Below are 19,616 nucleotides of genomic sequence, written 5' to 3'. Positions count from 1 at the left end.
CTTATTATCCCCTAGTCAACACAGCATAACATTAAGTAGTAGTGTAACTACTCTAGAGATCATATATAGAAGACAAATATGATGGCAGACAGCTGTGATCCTAGTGCTCAAGAGGCTAAGGCAAGAGGATCTCAGAGGCTAACCTGGCTACATAGTGAAATCCTGTCACAAAAAAATGAAGAAAGGAGAAAAAAGACCCATGGGAAGATTGCATAGGCTAGCTGTACATGTTGTGTGCTGTATAGAAGACTTGCGCATCTGTGAGTTTCGGTATCTTCTGGAATTCGGGAACATCCTGGAGGATGGTTGCAAGGTGATGTTTTGGAAAAGACAAATGATGGGGATCACATAGGGTCAGTGGTGTGAGCGGCTGGGACTGGAGGAGTGAATAAGTAGAGCACACAAGCCGGGCGGTGGTGGCACATGCCTTTAATCCCAGCACTCGGGAGGCAGAGGCAGGCGGATCTCTGTGAGTTCGAGGCCGGGCTGGACTGATAGCCTCCAAAACAATACAGAGAAACCCTGTCTCGTAAAAACCAAAAAAAAAAAAAAAAAAAAAGTAGAGCACACAGCATTTTTAGGGAACTGAACTTACTTCACCTGATATAATTACCAGGATAAGTGTTACACATTTCTCCAAGGCCCCAGGCGTGAATTCTAATGTAAACCATGGATTCTGGATGACAGTTTGTTCATGTGGGGTTGTTGATTGACTCAAGTCTGCCATGAAGGACAAAGGGCTTGGGAAATCACTGTAAATTCTTCTTATTTTTTCTATTATTTCAACTTACTAAAGAGTAAGTCCTTGCAGACAAAAGCTCCTCGCCTGCAGCTTTCCAGCTCTCTCCTGGCATGTCCTCCGAGAGTGAGATGCCATTGCCTTCATTTATTGATGTTCACTAAGCTTCAAACTACTGCTGGCTGGTGCTTACATGCCAGTCTCCAACACCGGACTGCTATGTCCTGCGCATGAAAGTGGAATATTACTCCTGTTTTCCTGGCATCTCACTTTGCTCCCAGCAGGGGCTTCAATAAATGTTTGTTGAATGAGTCAACCTGCCCTGCAGCAAGGTCCCTCTTAGTCGACTAATCCAATTTCTATTTGCATTTTTAAGGTCAGTTGTAATTTAAGGTTATGAGGAAAGGCAAGAGCTTTCTCTGGAGTCTGAATTGTTGTTTTCTAGTATACAGACAGACATATCTTAAAATATGGGCAAATAAAACAGATGCCCCAGACTATTAATAAATAAAATGGGTCCTCTGGAAGAGCAGCCAGTGCTCTTAACAGCTGAGCCATTTCTTCAATTCCCAGCATCCACATGGTAGCTCACAGCTGTCTGTACCTCCGGTTCTAGGGGATTTGTCATCCTCACACAGACACACATGAAGGCAAAGCCTGATTGCACATAAAACTCTAATAGCTAAATTAAAAACAAACAAAAATAAGAAAAATTGGAAGGAAGCAATAATTTTGAATAGTATTACTACATTGTCATTGATGGAACCTTCTGAAATCTAGCAGTAAATGAAATGAATGAGTATTCTTTCTTAATTAAAGTATTTTACATTTATTTTGTTTGTATATCATATGTATGAACTTTTACCAGCATGTATGTGGAGGTCAGAGGACAATTTGGTCTCCTACCATGTGGATTCCTGGAGTATGGGCATCAGACAGAGGTCACTGGCTTCGTGGCAATGCCTTTACCTGCTGAGTCATTTCACTGACCCCCTTATTTTTGGGGGGACTAGTAGGGCATTCTAGAATCTTTATCTTAGAATTATATAGTCTAGATATGCTAGATCCTCTTTTTAAGTATATGCCAGTCCCATACCACACTTTATATGTAAGGCATCATGTTATTCATAACAAATACATAAACTTTATTTGTCAATTAAAACATATGAGAGCTGGGTGTAATGGTGTATGAGAATAGTTCTACTACTTGAGAGGCTGAGGCAAGGGCGTCTCTAGTTTGAGGTCAGCCCAGGCCACATAGTGGGACCCTACCTGAAAAAAAATCATTTTAAGTGAGAAAGAATGTCTATATAACTTGATGAATATTTTATGTCATGAAACACACAATGCCATGTTACAATATGTTTTATTTACATATGTGGGAAAGCAATATAGTTTTGTAAAACATTTTAGTCAGTGTAGAATTTTGGGTTCTTTCGTATTGCATGCTCTAGAGAAAGTCCTAGGAAAGACGAGGGAGGAGTAATTTGGTGCTTATTAGTGAGTGAGGGCAGCAAAGAATGGTGGGAGAGGAGGCCTGTGTGGTGCCTCTTTTAGCTCCACCCCTTTTTCCTAATGCAAATGAATTCAGATGATTAAAAAAGCCAAGGTGAGAGGAGGAAAAAGTGTTTAATTAGTGGTAGCACATTGATCTTATTTTTAGTTTTCTCAACAAAGTGCAGATTTTACTAATCGAGAAGCCTTTTGAATGGTCATGGGATATCTGTGGTCATAAAAAATGCTCTCTTCATCCACTAGGCATCCACTGCTTTTCCCTAGAAACCAAAAATTTTACTGTCTTTCCTTTTGGATTAGTTCATGGATAGTCGGTGGGCTTACTTTTTAATTTTTTTATTATTATTTATTTTTAAATTTAAATTTAGATTAGAAACAAGGTTGCTTCACAAGTCAGTTCAAGGTCCCTCTCCCTTTCCCTCCCCCTCCTCCTGTGCCCTCCCCCCCAACTCCCCCATTATCCCCTCATTTCCCCAGGGAGTGTGAGGCCCTCCATGGGGGTGTCCATAGTCTGTCATTTCATCCAGGGCAGGGCCTAGACCCTCCCCCAAGAGTTCAGGGTGAGAGTGCATCTCACATTGTTGGATGGGAGCCCAAAGTCCATGTGTATACTCGGGATAAATACTGATCTACTGTGTGGGCTTACTTTTTAAAAAGTCATCTTTCATATATATTCATACGTGAAAATGTCTTTTCCACCCTCGCAAATAACCTTTTACTTCTTTTTTCTTCCTCCTCCTGAAGAAAACTCTCTATTAATCTGACACCTTTGGAGGCACAAAGTCCAGGAGGGGTCTGTTGCATTGATTTGGTCTCTTGTGGGAAATCCTTAGGGTTAGGTCACATGATGGCATCAGGATGAACTGAGGCAAGGCTCTGGAGTCCAGGTAGGGCTCAGGGTTTCTCTTTTGTGACAACCATCCTGACAGACTAGCCAGGGGTCCCAGGAAAGCTGGTTGCCTTATTTCATCTCAAGGACAGTTGCTCCACTGACCTCATAATTTCCCACTGTCTCTCACGTCTTCAATGTTCTGTCACCTCAGTACTGCCACTTCAAAGCAGAAGCTTCCAGCACAGGAAGCTCTGGGTGACAGAAGCAAACCATAGCTAAACTACAGTGCTTATTCCTGGACACGTGAGGTCACAGATACTGCAACCTGAGTTGAGAAACACCACTGTGGCTGCCAATCAAAATAACAACAGCATTCTTTACATAGCACTCATTTTTTCTTGCGTTGTTTGCATGCATGCGTGTATGCAAGTATGTGCCTATGTATGCATGTGTGAGTGTGTGCATGTTGATGTATGTAGTTTAATATAGCTGTCTACGGATGGAAAGGTCTGGGATCCTGGATGTTGCAGCAGGTCCCAGTCTCGGGCTGGAGTCTCAGGGGAAGTCCTAGAGAGCTGACAATTTTCAGTCTACACTAGTGTCCTAAAGGTTCTAACACCAGCAAAGTGGGACCGCAAGAACAAAATAGATGAACTTGTCAGAGAGGGTGAGGCCAAGCAATCCAAAGCCAAAACCTTCCTTCTTCCATGTCCTTTCATATGGACTGCCACCAGAAGGTGTGGCCCAGACTTAGGGTGGCCTTTACCTCAAATAATCTAACCAAGAAAAATCCTTCCCAGCTGTGCCGGATGACAGGTGTAGCTGACAACCATGATTAGCCATTTATGGCTGTGAACCATACTGTGAAAAGCCTGATTTCACTTCATGGGTAAAATAAAATGGCAGGCATTTGAGATGTTCCTAATCTCTCGTTATTGTTTCTCACAAGTGAATACAATAGATTTCTAAGAGAATTCCACATTTAGTCAAAAGGAGCAGTGCACAATACTACCTATTTGTCCATACTCTTCTAATTTGATTCTAACCCATCTCTGTTAGCATGTATGACTGTGCTATATAATAAAATAAAAGACATATCTATAGGTTCTTGTTAGATTTTGAGAGAAGGTAATTTTGTGTGTCCTTTGCACTTAAATAGGTGGAAAGACGGACTTGAAGGCTGAGTTCGGGAACTGTGTCCTTGAGCTGAATGCCGCAGAAGCACTGCAAACCAGCCTCCTGGGAGAGTGCCTGCTCTTAGTTCTGCCATAGTTACCGTTCCTGCGGCTGTGACAAAATGCCAGACAGAAGCAGTTTTATTTTAGGGTGTGGCTTAAGGACACAGCCCATCATACTTCAGCCTGTAGTGGCAGGAATGTGCTTGTATTGGGGTAGATCAGGAAGCAGATAAAAGGGAAAAGAGGGGTTCACCTGATCCCCCCCCACTTTTGGTTTAGGACCACAATTCATGGAATGGTGCCACTCAACTCGTCTCACATTTAGGGTAACATTTCCCCAAATACACCTAGACTGGTCCAGAGGTGTGTTTCCTAGTTTATTCAGTCCAGTCAAGCCGATAATAAAGATAACCATCACAAAAGCTTGATAAATATGGAATGACTCCTGTGGCGATATATAGTGGGTTTTTTATTTTCAGTTATAAAGTTAAAATATAATACCATTTCCCCCTTCTTTCTCTTCCCTTCAACCTCTCCTGTACTTCCCCTTACCCTTCTCACATTCATGGCTTCTTTTTCTCTAATTGCACTCGAGTGTTTGAGTGTGCAAGCAAGTGTGTGTGTGTGTACGCACACGCACACACACATTTATGAATACGCCCTGCTCAGTCAATTTAATATTTCTTGTATATGTATTTATAATTTCAAGGCTGACTACTTGTTATTGGATAGGTGGATATATATAGTTTGCTAATTGTTAGAGGTGCCTAACTTAAAACCTCCTGTGGAACAGGATCTTAAGTGGCTTATCTCTGGGGTTTGTTTCATTATAGGTTATCTTTAAAAACAGAATGGATGCTTTTTAAGGCAGACCTGAAATCCTAGCATTTGGCAGGCAGAGACAGGAGTTTCAGGAGTTCAAAGCTACTGTTGGCTGTGCAGCTTGATTGGTTATTCAGCTAAATGCTTAGAGGCTGTGTGAGGAACACGAAGGCAGAATATTTATCACTGAAGGAAAATTTAAAGGAAGATAAAATAGTACAAAATCATCAATGTATTTTGGTACATTCCCCCCTCCATATATTTGTTATATTTACATACAGACTCAAATATTTCATAAACTTGTTGGAATTGTAACCACATTGGGAACCTAAGTTTATAAAGTCAATATTAGATCTGTCTTCGTTTTTTATGTTTTTTTTTTTTTTGTTCTGCCTTGTTTTTTTTAAAAATCATCTCTCCTTAGGTAGCCAAGGTTGGCTCAGAACCCACTCTGTGGCCCAGGATGGTCTTGAACTTACGATCCTTTTTTCTCAGGGTCTCAGGTGTTGGTGGTTAAAGCATATCCCCCATACTCAGCATCGTATGAATTTTCTTCAGAAGCTTTCTTCCCCTTAAAGATGTATTTTTATTTCATGTGTATGAAAATTTTGCCTGCATGTGTGTATACACATCACGTGCCATCTATGTGTGTGTAGTGCCATGGAGGACGAGAGGCTGCAAGAGGGCATGAGATACACTGGGGCTGGATTTACAGATGGTTGTTAATGGCCATCTGTAAATGGTTTTGCGTGTCAACTTGACACAAGCTAGAGTCATCAGAGGAAGGAGACTCAGCTGAGGAGATCCCTCCATGAGATCCAGCTGTAAGGCATTTTCTAGTTTAGTGATCAATGAGGAGGGTCCAGCTCTGGGCTCTATAAGAAGATGGGTTGAGCAAGCTCAGAAAATATAAGCCCAAACCCATTTTCTAATGAGCTTAGAGTCCTGGCGTTTGTTATATAACAGAATGCTAGGAGAGGCTCTTGATTACTGTTGGTTTGTCAGCCATTTCCATTAAAATACACCTAAGAGGCAAAACCAGCATAGACTGTAAACTCAGAACCCTCTGGCAAGCTCCATTTTACCTTCAAAGTTTATGTGAGTTACACAGCTCACTCAATTATACATTTGTTTGGACAAAGATAATTCTCCTTTCAAAGCCTTTCAGTGGAACTGATACACCCTGAAGGTGTGCTGTGCTGTGACTATTTGTGGATTGCTCTGTGACATAGCCTCATGTACTCAAAATGCCAGCGGATTCTAGAATGGAAGCAGCAAGTTGGCATGGCAAGAAGCTCAGCAAAGCTAGCATGTGCTGCTTTATCTTGGGTACCTCTACCTCATCCCCTCTTCTGTTACCCACCCAGCCAGCGCCTCTCACTTCTTTCACGATCCATCCATCCTGTCATATCTCAAATAATAATCTTAAGGCCTCCATGTGTTTCTCCTACCTAGATAGAATACACCTCTTGACAAATACAATTTTAATATTTAAATATTCTATCATCTCCATGAAGGCTTTTCTGACTTCACTGTGTAAATACATGTAGGTATACAGATATTTCCACTATATGTGTATCTCTGATGGTTAACTTTTATATGCCAATCTGGCTAATATCTGGTCAAATATTATGCTGAATGCTACTGTGAGGGTGGTGTTGTTGAAACCAACATTTAAATTGACAGGCCCTGAAGGTGCTTATTTCCATTTTTTTTAAAGAACACTTGATTCTTTATGCAATGAAGATACACTTACATTTAGCATTCATTCTGTTATGTACCACATTTATCTAAGAAAGTAGAGAGCCATATTCTTAGATCAACCCATTTATTATATTTTGAAAACAATGCTTTCAAGTGGAAAGTATGACTTGAATCCAAATGTCTGTCCTCTAAAATACAGTAGTTACACGGAACCAGGATGTTCTCTTGCAAAGGAAGTTGGTTAAAGTTGCTGCTTCTTCAAAGCTCTCTGGTGTTTGCTCATGTCATTCAGAGAAGAACTGAGCATCTTTACTACAGCGCAGGACCTACCTTACCTGCCAGCTGCATCAGCACCAGTCATGCCTCTCTGCCCGCCTCTCTGTCTTACGCATCTCAAAGTTCTTCCCAGCCTGAAGACTTTACTGTTCTAGCAGTCTTTATGGCTCCTTCCCTAGAGACACCTACACTCTTCAGCGTCACCAGGGTAGGCTTCCCTCTGCTACCTCAGCTTGCTAACCCACCCCACCAGGAGCAACTTCTTATCATTTTCCTGCTGTTGTTATTTCTTGCAGGCCATCCATCTACCATAGCCTGACCTAGCTTATTTTATTCATTGCTGTTTCCTCCACAACCAGCTCAACAAATAGTAGCTGAAAAAAACAAATGTACAAATTCAGTCATGTGCCTGATAACTTCTGTGGGGATTACTATAGGAAATGTATTTGGTATGTTTTTCTCATATTGTAAAATAAAATCTCCTTATATTAAAAAATATTAAACTGTCACACTGTCATCTTTATTCCCCTTCTGACTTCTGTCGCACTAAAGTTCTGTAGTGCGCTCCCGTACAGTGAATGGCAGCACAGAGGTGAAGTGATGATCATATTTCTGCTGCTATCACCATATCACAATAAAAAATGATTTTAATAATGGAAGGTGAGAACATTATTGTTAACCCACAACTGTATGGCATTTTAAGAGATTCTTTATTTTTTCACTGTGTATATATTTATTATTACATGGTATTGTGAAATGTTTTTGTTATTGTTTTATCTGAGACATATCTCTCTATTTAGCCCAAGCTGGCCTTGAACTTACAACCCTCTGCCCTTAGTCTCCCAAGTGTTGGGACTACTGGAGTGTACCAACAAATGTGGTCAACTGTAGATGGAATTTTCTGTACCTCCTGGTCCCACAGTCATTTAGCTCCAAATAAACACACAGATCTATATTAATTATAAACCGATTGACCAATGGCTTAGGCTTCTTCTTGGCTAGCTCTCTCTTAATTATTAGCCTATAACTATTAATCTGTGTATTTCTACATGGCCTTATCTTACTGGAGAATGCCCGGAGTCCCATCTTCCTGGTAGCTACATGACAACTCCGTGGCTGCTCACTTTCTGCCTCCTCTCCTCAGAATTCTACTTGTCTCATAGCCCCGCCTATACTTCCTGTCTGGTTTCTGGCCAATCAGTGTTTTATTCATCAACCAACAAGGAAAACATACACAGAAGGACATCCCCCGTCATCTCCTCTTTTCTGTCTAAATAAAAAGGAAGGTTTTAACTTTAACATAGTAAAATTATATATAACAAAACAGTTATCTAGCAAGACCTATAGCTAAAAATATTTAGTCCATTAACATCTGGCAAAATTTAAAGAACATATTTTATCATCTCTCCTATTCTTGTGAGTCTAAAGTTTTATATGTAACTAATCTTTTATTATAACTAAGGAAAACCATAACCATAATTATCTTCTGTCTTTAACTCCATCAAAGACCTCAGATATATATATATATATATATATATATATATATATATATATATATATATATATAACTCTAGAATTGACAGAGACATCTCACTGCCTGGATAGTCACCCAAAATTCCTCTGTAATGCTGGGGCATCTCTCTTCAGCCCATAGGCTATAGTGTCTGGCAGACATTTCTGTGAAGCTGGAATATTGAAGGACCATCCTGTCTCTTGGCAAGTTCAGCAGTCACTTTTCTTTGTAACTTCCACGTCCAGTTTGGACAGCGTGCTGTCATACAGTCCAGGCAAGAGCAGTTTCTTGTCCAAATGGGTATTCCTGCTATGTTGAAGGCACATTCCATAACAATATCCATCTTTTTCTCTGATGTAATAATTGATGTTGCCAGGAGCAGTTGTGTCTCATTGTCATGAAAAACCCTAATAAACCATTTTAAATGCCATAATCTGTACGTCTTTGAAAGGTTTTGAAGACTACCTATCCATTTGAAATATATCTCTGTATATCTAGAAAACCTAACTAACATAATTATAAATTTTGAATATCAAAGGTGACTGACTATAATCTGTATTTAATTGTATATTACATTTTTAAAAGAGTTGTATAAACACAATATCTAAACAAGAGTAGAAATATACCTATAACAAAACTGACCTTAAATTTGTATTAGTAAACTAAATCCATACCAATGCAAAGTATGCATTTCTGTATCGTACTCCCTTTCCTTCTTTAGATAGAAATTGACTGTGATCATTAACCATTTAAACCATAGTTCTCTCCAAACTGCTTCCTGCTGTTTTGGGGCACTCTCAATACCATGGGGATCCTGAGAAAACCCAGACCCATGGCCAAATCCTGGTTTGCATTGGTATGGATTTTGTGTGTGGTTTCAAGTTCAGGTGTGATCCTTTTTTTTTTTTTTTTTTTTTTTTTTTTTTACGAGACAGGGTTTCTCTGTATTGTTTTGGAGGCTATCGGTCCAGCCCGGCCTCGAACTCACAGAGATCAGCCTGCCTCTGCCTCCTGAGTGCTGGGATTAAAGGCATGCGCCACCACCGCCCGGCTCAGGTGTGACCCTTTATAAGGTAGAAGAGGGGCTGATTTGAGCTCTCTTGGGTTGCAGAGAGCACTGGAAGGGTAGAGACTGCATCTTCTGAAGCAGAAAGACCGAGGCGGTTATTTACTCTTAACTGTGTAAGTTCTTCCCTATAATTACCTAATCATTTTTCTTGGGTCAGGTGGACTCATTTAAACCCCACCTTCAGGCAACTTCTTTCTTTAGTGTTTGAGGCAGGGTATCACTATGTAACTTAGGCTGGTTTAGCTTTTCTGGCCCTCCTGGCTTAGCTTTCTAAGTACACTGATTACCTGTGTATACCAAATATCAGTGCTTTTTTCGGGTCACATCAACCAAGATTTTTTTTTGAATAACAGAGATGTCACTTCAAATAGGTTAGATTAAAAATAAGTTTATAAATGAAAAGGAGTCGGGAATCTAAGGAAATATTGAATAACAGTGATCTAGAAGGAACACCCTGTTGTAAAGTTTGGGAATTGTTACAAAGAAATACAATAAGCAGGACTGCTTGGGTGTAACCAAGGTGGCAGGAGGACAGTTAGTTGAGAGGTGTGGTTTGCTCCTGAAGCAGTCAGACATGCTGAGGCTGAAGAGCAGCTGGCGTGGCAGGAAAGGGATTAGGTGACAAAAGCTAACACACCCTCCCCAAACCAAGACTACCTCCAAACTAAAACTCTTACTCTGTTTGAGGCAACAGTAGAGGGCCTCCGAAGACTGAGCCGCATATTGAGTTGCCAGCTAAACACAGGCAGGAAAATTATTGGACTTCAAAATTACTTGCAAGCCCAGTGTCCCAAGAGCCAAAAGAGAGAGCCTGCTGTCTGTGTTGCCCTTCAAAAGATCGCCCTTACATGTTGCTGTTTTCAGTGATACTCAAATCAAGCTATTTTCAGAAGGTTTTAAAACCTTGCCATCATCTTATCAAACACTTGGCAAAGGTATTTATTCATAATGCCAGAATGGATGTTATTACTTAACATGTTTACCCATATGACTAATCAGAGAAATAAACATTTTAGGTATATACAAAATATCATTAGTACCAAACATTGTTTACTGTCTGTGTTAATGGGAAGGCCATTTTATTTTTTAAATTTATTTGTTTTTATTTTATGTGCATTGGTGTTTTGCCTGCACCTATGTCTGTGTGAGGGTGTGAGGTCCCCTAGAACTGGAGCTATAGACAGTTGTGAGCTGCTATGTGGGTACTGGGAATTGAACACAGGTCTTCTTGAAGAGCAGTCAGTGCTCTTAACCACTGAGCCATCTCTCAAGCCCCAGGAAGGTTATTTTATAAAGTAACTGGGTATGTTATTAATAAGGAGTATGGATTATAAGATAAGGAGGAGGACTGATTTTTGCACAAAATAGGTTTCTTGGTTAGAAAAAAGAACAACAGAGCAACTTCACAAGAGGTAAAACAGCTCTTGTTGGTTATGGAACTGGAAAACTGTGACTGGAAGAGAAGAAAATGAAAGCTTTTTGTTTTTTCTTTGAACTTTGGGAGCACTTTTTTTCCGGCTTTGTTTATAAAGAAAGAATGAAGTTTGCAAAAAATGTGTTTAAGTTTGCTGAGTTCTAGGAATACTGGAAGGAGTTAAGAACACCTTAGGGAATCAAATAATGCTATAGAGACCAGATAACAGAGTTGAGTAACATTCTAAAGAGGTAATTAAAAGGACACTTTAGCATTATAAATGGAAACAATAGGAAAAGATGTAGCTTGTGTGTGGGTTCCTGCAGTAGCCAGAAGAGGGTGCTATATCCCTTGGAGCTGGATTTACAGGTAGTTAGGAGCCACTCCAGGTAGATGCTGAGAACAGAACTCAGATTCCCTGCAGGAACAGTAAGTACTCTAAACCACTGAGTCATCATCTCTTCAGTTCCAACGTACACATTTTTCTCTAAAATCTCCAATATCCCTAGGATATTATTGCTTGTAGGAGACAGCAAAGAAATAAGTGGCCTCATATTGGTTTATTCTATAAGATTAGAGTCATGTAAGATCACTGTAGACATGATTAGGATGACAATAGAAAGTCCTGAAATCATCAAGATGAAGGGACAACTTAATTCTAATTGTGTTTATGTAAAAAGAAAATGATAGCTGGATTTCCTGGTAAAATGACAGAATTGTGACAAGTATGTTGATAAAGTCTCTGGCTATAAACATATCTAAATTATCAAAGTATCAGTTTGGATATGCAAGGAAGGTCTCAGAACTATGAAGAGTTGAAGGCAAGTCTGGGCTGTGTGCTGATCCTCCCACCCGGAGGATCCTACTGGTGTTGTATGGGAAACAGATCAGATTAGAGTCCTTGAGTGTAAGGGTCAGACGGAATTGCTTAGACAGACCCTCAGGACCTCAAAGGGCCAAACCTTTGGTGAAAGTATAGATTAAAAAAGAACCTGTTGCCGGGAAAGGTGCTAAGTTTTGGCTAGGGAAACAAACACCCTTCCTTGGAGAACTTATCACCATGTTGCAAATTTTACATGGACTTGTAGATCAAAACAACTGTCATGGATGGCCCAACATACTTCACAGTGATTGGGCAATATATTTTTTTTTCTTTCTTAAAATTTTGGACAAAGCAATTCTATTATTCTTTTGGTAGATTACTAGACTATAATTTAAAATTTCTCTGACTCTTACAGAAGATATTAGTTAATGAATATACCTTTTCACATTTAATTTTCCACAAAGTGAAGACTGAGAACAGTCAATAGATTTCCTCTTCATGTCTCTCTAGGATCATGGATAATTATTTGAAAGTCAGGTGTGAACTCATTATTTCAGAAATTTATGATAGAGTTTTCACCTTGCAGAATGTAGGAAGTGCTTAATATTCATTTTGATCCTGTCTTAAATGGGATTAACATTACATATACTAGAAGCACCACCAACAGAAGTGACAGGTGTCTTGCTATCTGTTTTATCAAATCACTTATCTCTGTCATTATCAGCCAAAAGTTTTATCCAGCACTTGTCTGTGAATCTCCAGCTATGAAGCTTCTCAGCCTCCTAAGGCAACATCTTCTTGCTGTAGGCTCCTGGCCTCTGAGCATTGGGTACGGATTAGTTCTCACCCTCAGCTTATTTTTAAGGCCAAATCAGCATTTCCTTAGGCCCTCTCATTGCAGATCCACAGATCCTTAGTGAATGACTAGATTGTATGAACACCTCCAATGACTGCTGTTGCAAAATGCTAAAGAGAATTTGTATTTTTTCTGGGAAGATTGATTAAAATCCTTATATATCTTTGAACCCCAGTTTCCCCATAGACAATGTAGCAATATATTTCCCACCCCATGTCCTTGTCCTAGATCTAGTCACTGAAACTCTTTATATTTTCAGAGCAATGCCACTTAGGTTCTCAGTACAGCTCTCTCGAAACAAAAGCCCTCCAGCTGCAGGGACCGGCCTCTTAGGAAGCCAGCCAGCGAGTGGCCTTCTATTATTTGACAGGTGTTGACTAGGAGCCACCAGCCTGTAAAGGTTTCTCTGTTCCCCCCAGATAATCTATCAACATATCTGCATATCATTCTTTTTAATAAAGAAGCATGTCTATCCAAAAGAGAGCATCTTTTTTTTTTGGATAGAACACATAAATACATTCTATAAAAACCACAATTATCTCTATCTTACTCTTAAGTTTATGATACTAGGAAAATGAGTATTCTGAAGAGACTGTACTTAAATAAATGCCTAAGTGCTCCTCAATAGAAGGTTAGAAATCTTTTGTAAGATCATCACTGTCTATTTTTTATAATAGCTATAGCTCATATACCACAAAGCTAACTACTTAACGGTGTACAACTCAATGGCTTTTACTACATTCACAATAACCACCTCAATTGGATTTCAAAATATTTCCGTCGCTTCAAGAATAAAACCATTTACCTGATGGGAGTCATTCCCCTGTTTCTCCTCATGCTAGCTTTTGACAATCACGTGCCTGTTCTGTCTCTATAGGTTTGCCTATTCTGAATACTTCATATCAACGCTGTGGTGATTTGTCTTTGGTGCATGCTTATTTCACTTAGCACCGTGTTTTCAAGGCCCATCTACATTGAAGCCTATGCCAGTACTTCACTTCTTTCTATTGCTCCCCCCCCCCCAGTTTACCATGGCAAAAGAGACCAGCATGTGCCTTCCCTGAATCTGAAGGATTGCCACGAAAGACACTTAAGAGGAGAGGCAGAAAAGACCCCCATCTTCCTGTGCGCCTAAGAGCAAGATACATTCACAAAGATGTACCCCTCCCTTCTCCCCCAGAAACATCCCTAGAGATGCCTGTGGTCCTTATCCTGGGAGTCCAGCCAGGGAACTTACATAACCAACTTAGGAACCAGGCCCTCCCACTGCTACTTCCAACTCGAAGCCCAAGGATGCTTTCCTTTGTCTTGCTACTTCCCTGCTGAAAGTTCATCTACAAAAGACTGGAAATATGTTCATCTCTCAGAGCTTATTTAACACACAGATCTCTTGTTCCGTTCATGTTAGTACATCTCTACAAGCAACTGTTCTTTGTCGATGATGCTGAGTGGGCCAGAGTGCTGCATTATCTTGGCTTGGAGTTTATCCTGGCAACAGGAGTCTCATGTTAACTTTATTAATCTGTCTTTTGTTACAGGAGTCTGTCCTGGCTATAGACTTAGGAATCCTGACAGGGAATAATGTTCCCTTCCTCCAGGGAAGTATTTTGCTTACCTATTCATCAGTTGGTAGACATTAGGTTTTTGCCTTTTTTTTTTCTTACACTGGTGCTATGGCTATTCACTCACAGGCCATTGTGTGGCTGACATTTTGACTTTTTCATTTCTATTGGGCATGTGTCTAGGGGTAGAACTTCCATGTCAGATGGTAGCTTAATAGTAAATTTTTGTAGAAATGCTAAACTGTTCCCAAAATGACTGCATTTCACGCCACACCAGCAAGCTTGAATGTTTCTGCTTTTCCTACCCTCCCTAATACTTATCTGTTTTATTACCTGTCTTAGTGTATGTGAAGTGGTACCCTGGTGTGGTTTTGATGCATATTTTTGAGGACATATTCAGGTGCTATTTTCTACTGAAATATCTTCTTTATAATAAGTATCTGCTTAAATCATTTGTGTGTGTTTTTATACTGGGTTGTCATGCAGTGAGAGCCCTTTTATAGACACAACTTCTATATTATAGATATACATCCTTAGAGATACAAATTTCTGCATCATCTATATAAGTCCCTGTATAGATAGTAGTCCTTTATTGTAGATATAAATCCTATATTTATATACAAAGTACTATATTGAAGATACGAATCCTGTATTTTATAGGATTGTAAAGACAAGTCTACATTGTAGATACAAGTCCTTGTATTTCATAGGTACAAGTCTTTATATTATAGATATGAGTCTTCTATATTACAGATACTAATTACTATATTACAGACGTAAGTCCCTATAGCACATATAGTCCCTTTCTAGAAATGTGATTTGTAATCATATTCTTCTGTTCTGTATGTTTTCCTAAACAGTAATTCGGAGTTTATGAACACTTGATTATTCAGGGGTTAAAGCTTTGCCTTTCTTCTGGATTTGTTCCAATTTAGGAAGACCAGTGCTCACGACACACTCCACAGAGAGTGCGCAGAGGAAGGAGAAAAAGCACAGTGACTACCAGAGATCCATGCACCCGATGAACGCTGGCGAATGAATGGATAAAAGAAATGTGTGAGCTCCCCATTTGCAGCACATGTCCCTCTGCTGGTCTTTCTGAGAAGCATTCATTTTAGGTCCAAAAGGTCCCGCTGGGGAGCTGCGAAGCAATAGGAAGGTGTTCCTGCTTTTTCCACATGTTCTCTCCAAGCTGTTTCTCCACCCCACTGCTGCAAAGTGTGTGGGAGTCTGCGGGTTTCCACGGTAAGACGCAGCTGTATCTCCTGAAAACAGCTGTGTTTTCAGCTTGATACTGACTCTGCCTTCACCGGTCCTGGGTATTTACTGCGGATGTTTATAATAGGAAACTCACACCTTTTCCTGAATAAACTTATACCTCCCCACATTACAGTAGTTCCCTCAGAATGGTTCCCTGTCTCATTAAGCTCAGAGCTATAGTAGGGTAGACCCCAGGCTGAGAGAGAGAGGCAGTCTGTGTATCCCTGTCTTTAGATCACCGGGATTCACTGCAGAGATCCTAGGGCCCGAGAGATGGTCCTAGCCTGGCTGTCTGCATTTGCACATTATTTATGCCAGTCTATTTTGCAAGAGAAGTTTGATATAATCCTTTCTGTGTCCCCAGGGTTGAATCATAGAAAAAAAAATCAATGGTTAAAAAATAACTGGGAAGAATCAAAAGCCTTTTAGTAGGGACTGCAGTGAAAACACAGAAATCAAGAAACACGCGGGGTTAAGAAAGAACAAAGAGCAGCAAGGCTCTCCTGTCTTTGCAACTGAATATAATCAGCACTCTAAGGTTACATAGCAGAGCTACCGGCCTGCCTGCTAGTGTTACGCAGATCACTTCCCCTCCTGTGCACTCTGCTGAGATGATTGTGGAATACATGTGATATACAGATGGATACAGGCTCTCACTAACTGGTGGAACGTAAATGGGGGTTGAGGCTGTGAATGCCTCCACCAGAAGAAATGGAAAGGGGGATTTTAAAAATATCATAGGCCGGAGAAATGTCTCAGATGTTATGAGTACTTGCTGAGCAATCTTGGAAACTGGAGTTGGTAATCATGTACACAACAAGCCCAGCTCCAGGAAAGGGTAGAGACAGGGGGATTGTTGGGGCTTGCCTGGCCAAGAAAACATGATCCTCATGTTTTGGAAGAGTTGCAGAGAAGGAATGCCTTCTGTGGCTTCAGTGTGCATATAGGAGCATGTACTCTCACACATATATGCATAAATGCTCACACAGACACATACACAGTTTTTTTTTTTTTACTTTTTGATTGTGAGCCTACCCTATAATGGCTGAGCCATCTCTACAGCTCCAATTTTTTTTTAAATTAGAGGATTGAGGGAGTATATAAGTATATTTTGGTTGCTAGAGCAAAATACAGCAAATTAGGTAATTTATAAACAGAAACTTGTGGTTCAAAGCTGTAGAGAGTAGAGGGTTTAAGATCAAGGTATTAGATATTTCAGTCTCTGATGAGGACCAATTTTACCATAGGTGTAGCCTTATAGTTGTTTCTTTACATGGAAGAAAAGGAAATCAAATTCGTTTGGTCTCTTTTATAAGGACACTAATGCCATTCCTGGGGGTTCCATCTTGACATCCTCACCTTTGAAAAGCCCCTGGAGGTTAAGTTAGAGAGAGGTGTTGCAAATATCCAGAGAGAATTAGCATGAACATACCAACTTAGCCTAGTTTGGAGAAAACAATTTGCAGACCCAATAAGTCGTCGGTAATACCACACGGTATTCATGCAATGTGTCCTCTTCTTAACAAATGTAAGCACTTTGAAGATCACTTACCTCACATGAAGAAAGGAAGTGTTTCAACAGTTGGTTTAAGGCTCAGGAGTTAACTGAGTGTTGTAGATATGGGGAGGAAGGCCAGTGGAAGTGAGTTAGGCATTACCTGTGAAAAATCCTTTAGGCCCTTTAAGAATCTCATGAGATGGTGTTACAGCTTTACAGATTAAAGAGTCGTCCAAATCATTGATCAGAATCAAACTGTGTCTATCATAATATGAGGTCATTTTTTTCAGCAGTTCTATGTTCTTATTCACAGTTATGGTTGATTGAGGACGTTTGCCTGGATAGATGGAAGGAGCCTGGGTCCATGCTCAGTTATTCTGTCTGATACGGGTGGGTTGGGGCAGTGGCTTCCAATACAAACCTCCAAACACAATAGAATGAATCGATTTCTATGGTCTATACTTTGAAGCACTTAATTATAGATTCTGTATATGGGCAGCTCTGTACAACTCCCTCCTTCTGCAATCCTGTGTCTGTTCAAGTATTCCAGTCAACCAGTTTTCTTATTCCCTCCTCATCCCTGCCTGCCTCTTTCAAGTTGCCGTAAACCTAAACATCTCCCCTTGTATTATGGTTGGACAAGGCAAATTTTCAAGATTAGGCTGACAAATTTAAAACTTAAGATTTATTTTACATATTAAAAATCATTTTTAAACTTTCTTTTGAAAGTCATAACTATGGCGTTCTTACCCCTGTCTTTTTATTTTTCATTTATTTATTTGTTGTGGTGCTTAAAATCCAACTTACCACACCATTTCACTTTCCAGTTTCGGTTGGCATCAACTCCACGGCAGTGAAACCTAGAGTTTCTTGACCTTGTCTTTCTCCAGAATCGATCCTACACACGGTTAAAACATCAGGCAGAGAACAAAGTACTTAAAAGATGTTCTAATTTCATTTCAGTTGCTGGACAAAAGGAAACTTGGAGGAGAAAGGGTCTGTTGGATTACAATTCCAGGTTGTGGTCTATCATTTTGGGGGAAGTCAAGACAGGAATTCAAGTAGATGGTCTTATTGAAAAAAGAGAATAAATACATTTTTGCTTGATTGTTTAGCACTTAGCTTTCTTTTCTCTTACGTAATCCATGTCCATGAAATGGGACTGCCCACAGTGGCCTAGGTCTTCCTAAATGAATTAACAATCCAGGCAATCCCCCACAGATGTGCCCACAGTCCAGTCTGATCAGATGCCAGGTGATTCTAGATTGTGTCAAGTTGAGAGTTAAAACTAAGAGCACAAAAGAATATTCACACGTATTTCAGTTGCCTGGTGTGTAAAAGCACGACATGTTGGGGCTAGTTCCTCTATGCACAGACCAGCTAGGAGAAAACAGAGGCAAGGATTAGCCCTGGCACAGCCTCATGCCCTGCTTCCTGATACCATCTTAGTGTCTCCTATATTTTTGGCCCTTTTTTCCCTTACACATCTTGGTATAATTTATTTTAATCGTTTTCACTCCCTTCTCTTTTGGCTTATCTTTATAGGCAATTTGAATAAATTAGGTGATGCCAGTGATTTTTAATAATTTATTTGGAAAAAAATAATTTATTTGGAAAGGGAAATCCTTATTTCTATGAAATTTATGCGAAAGCAAATTATGAAAATGATTGTGGAGGAAGCCTCTCATGTCTCTTGAACCCACTAGTGGGTTGATAAGGAAACTCCTTTCACTTTTTTGTGATCTATTCAGTCCCCTTCTCAATTTTATAGGCAAAGCAACTTACATGTGTCCAGCTGAAATGGTATCCATCGACATTAAACACAGGCATGATATAGAAGTAGAGATGATTCAACATTTTTCTCATGGCTGGGTCAGTCTTATAGGTCAGAAGGGCCTGAAACACAAAGGAGACATTCTTATTGATGGATGCCAAAGTGATTTAAGGGAAAAAAAACAAGTGTGAGAAATCCTTTCTGTTTAGAGAAAGACCATGCATGCTTGGCTGAAAAGTAATAAGCCAAGTGAACTGTGCTCTGTTATTTTCTCTGAATGAGACTCTTGATTACAAATATTACTGGTAATAATATCAAGATTGGCATTTTATTACCAATAATAATAACAACTTTTTGTTGTTGCTGCAAATCCCTCTGTTTTACCATAGAAATGCCAGGCAAATCCTCCAGTGAATGGACTTTCTATTAACACAAAGCTGGTAAATGAAAAACAAAATGAACAACACAAAACTTAAGCCAGATCTCAGATAATCACATATTGGCCCCAGGACCAACAGCTAGGAGAGACTGGCTTCAGAGTTCTAAATGGTACTTTAAAAAAATAACTCAGTTCTTTATTGATTCTTTGGGAATTTCACAACATGAACTTCAATCCCACTCCCCTCTCAGTCCCTCCAATCTTCCCCTCACTCCTGCAACATCCCCCACAAAAGAATATCCCCAAATCAATTAAAAACAAAGCAAAACAAAAAAACCTTACCTTGCTCCTCCTCTTTCTAATACCTCTTTATTCAACCTAGTGGTATTGGTTTTTATAGTG

At 39.9% G+C, this 19,616-nt stretch overlaps 1 protein-coding gene across 4 annotated transcripts in view; it reads right to left on the bottom strand.

The window, feature by feature from the left end:
- Cpa6 (carboxypeptidase A6) overlaps positions 1–19,616 on the bottom strand; it is a 341,877-nt gene that overhangs the window by 48,518 nt on the left and 273,743 nt on the right. For all 4 annotated transcript variants that reach the window (XM_005066753.3, XM_040741440.1, XM_040741441.1 and 1 more), the window contains 2 exons: positions 18,847–18,957; positions 17,869–17,959 (listed from right to left, as the gene is read on the bottom strand). In XM_005066753.3, coding sequence (XP_005066810.1) covers positions 17,869–17,959; positions 18,847–18,957 — 202 coding nt within the window. The remainder of the gene's footprint in view (positions 1–17,868; positions 17,960–18,846; positions 18,958–19,616) is intronic.

Source organism: Mesocricetus auratus, unplaced genomic scaffold (assembly GCF_017639785.1).
Source record: "Mesocricetus auratus isolate SY011 unplaced genomic scaffold, BCM_Maur_2.0 Super-Scaffold_6730, whole genome shotgun sequence".
Classification (NCBI taxonomy): domain Eukaryota; kingdom Metazoa; phylum Chordata; class Mammalia; order Rodentia; family Cricetidae; genus Mesocricetus; species Mesocricetus auratus.
The sequence above is the reverse complement of the archived record's forward strand: the minus strand, read 5'-3'. Positions and strand labels throughout refer to the sequence as shown.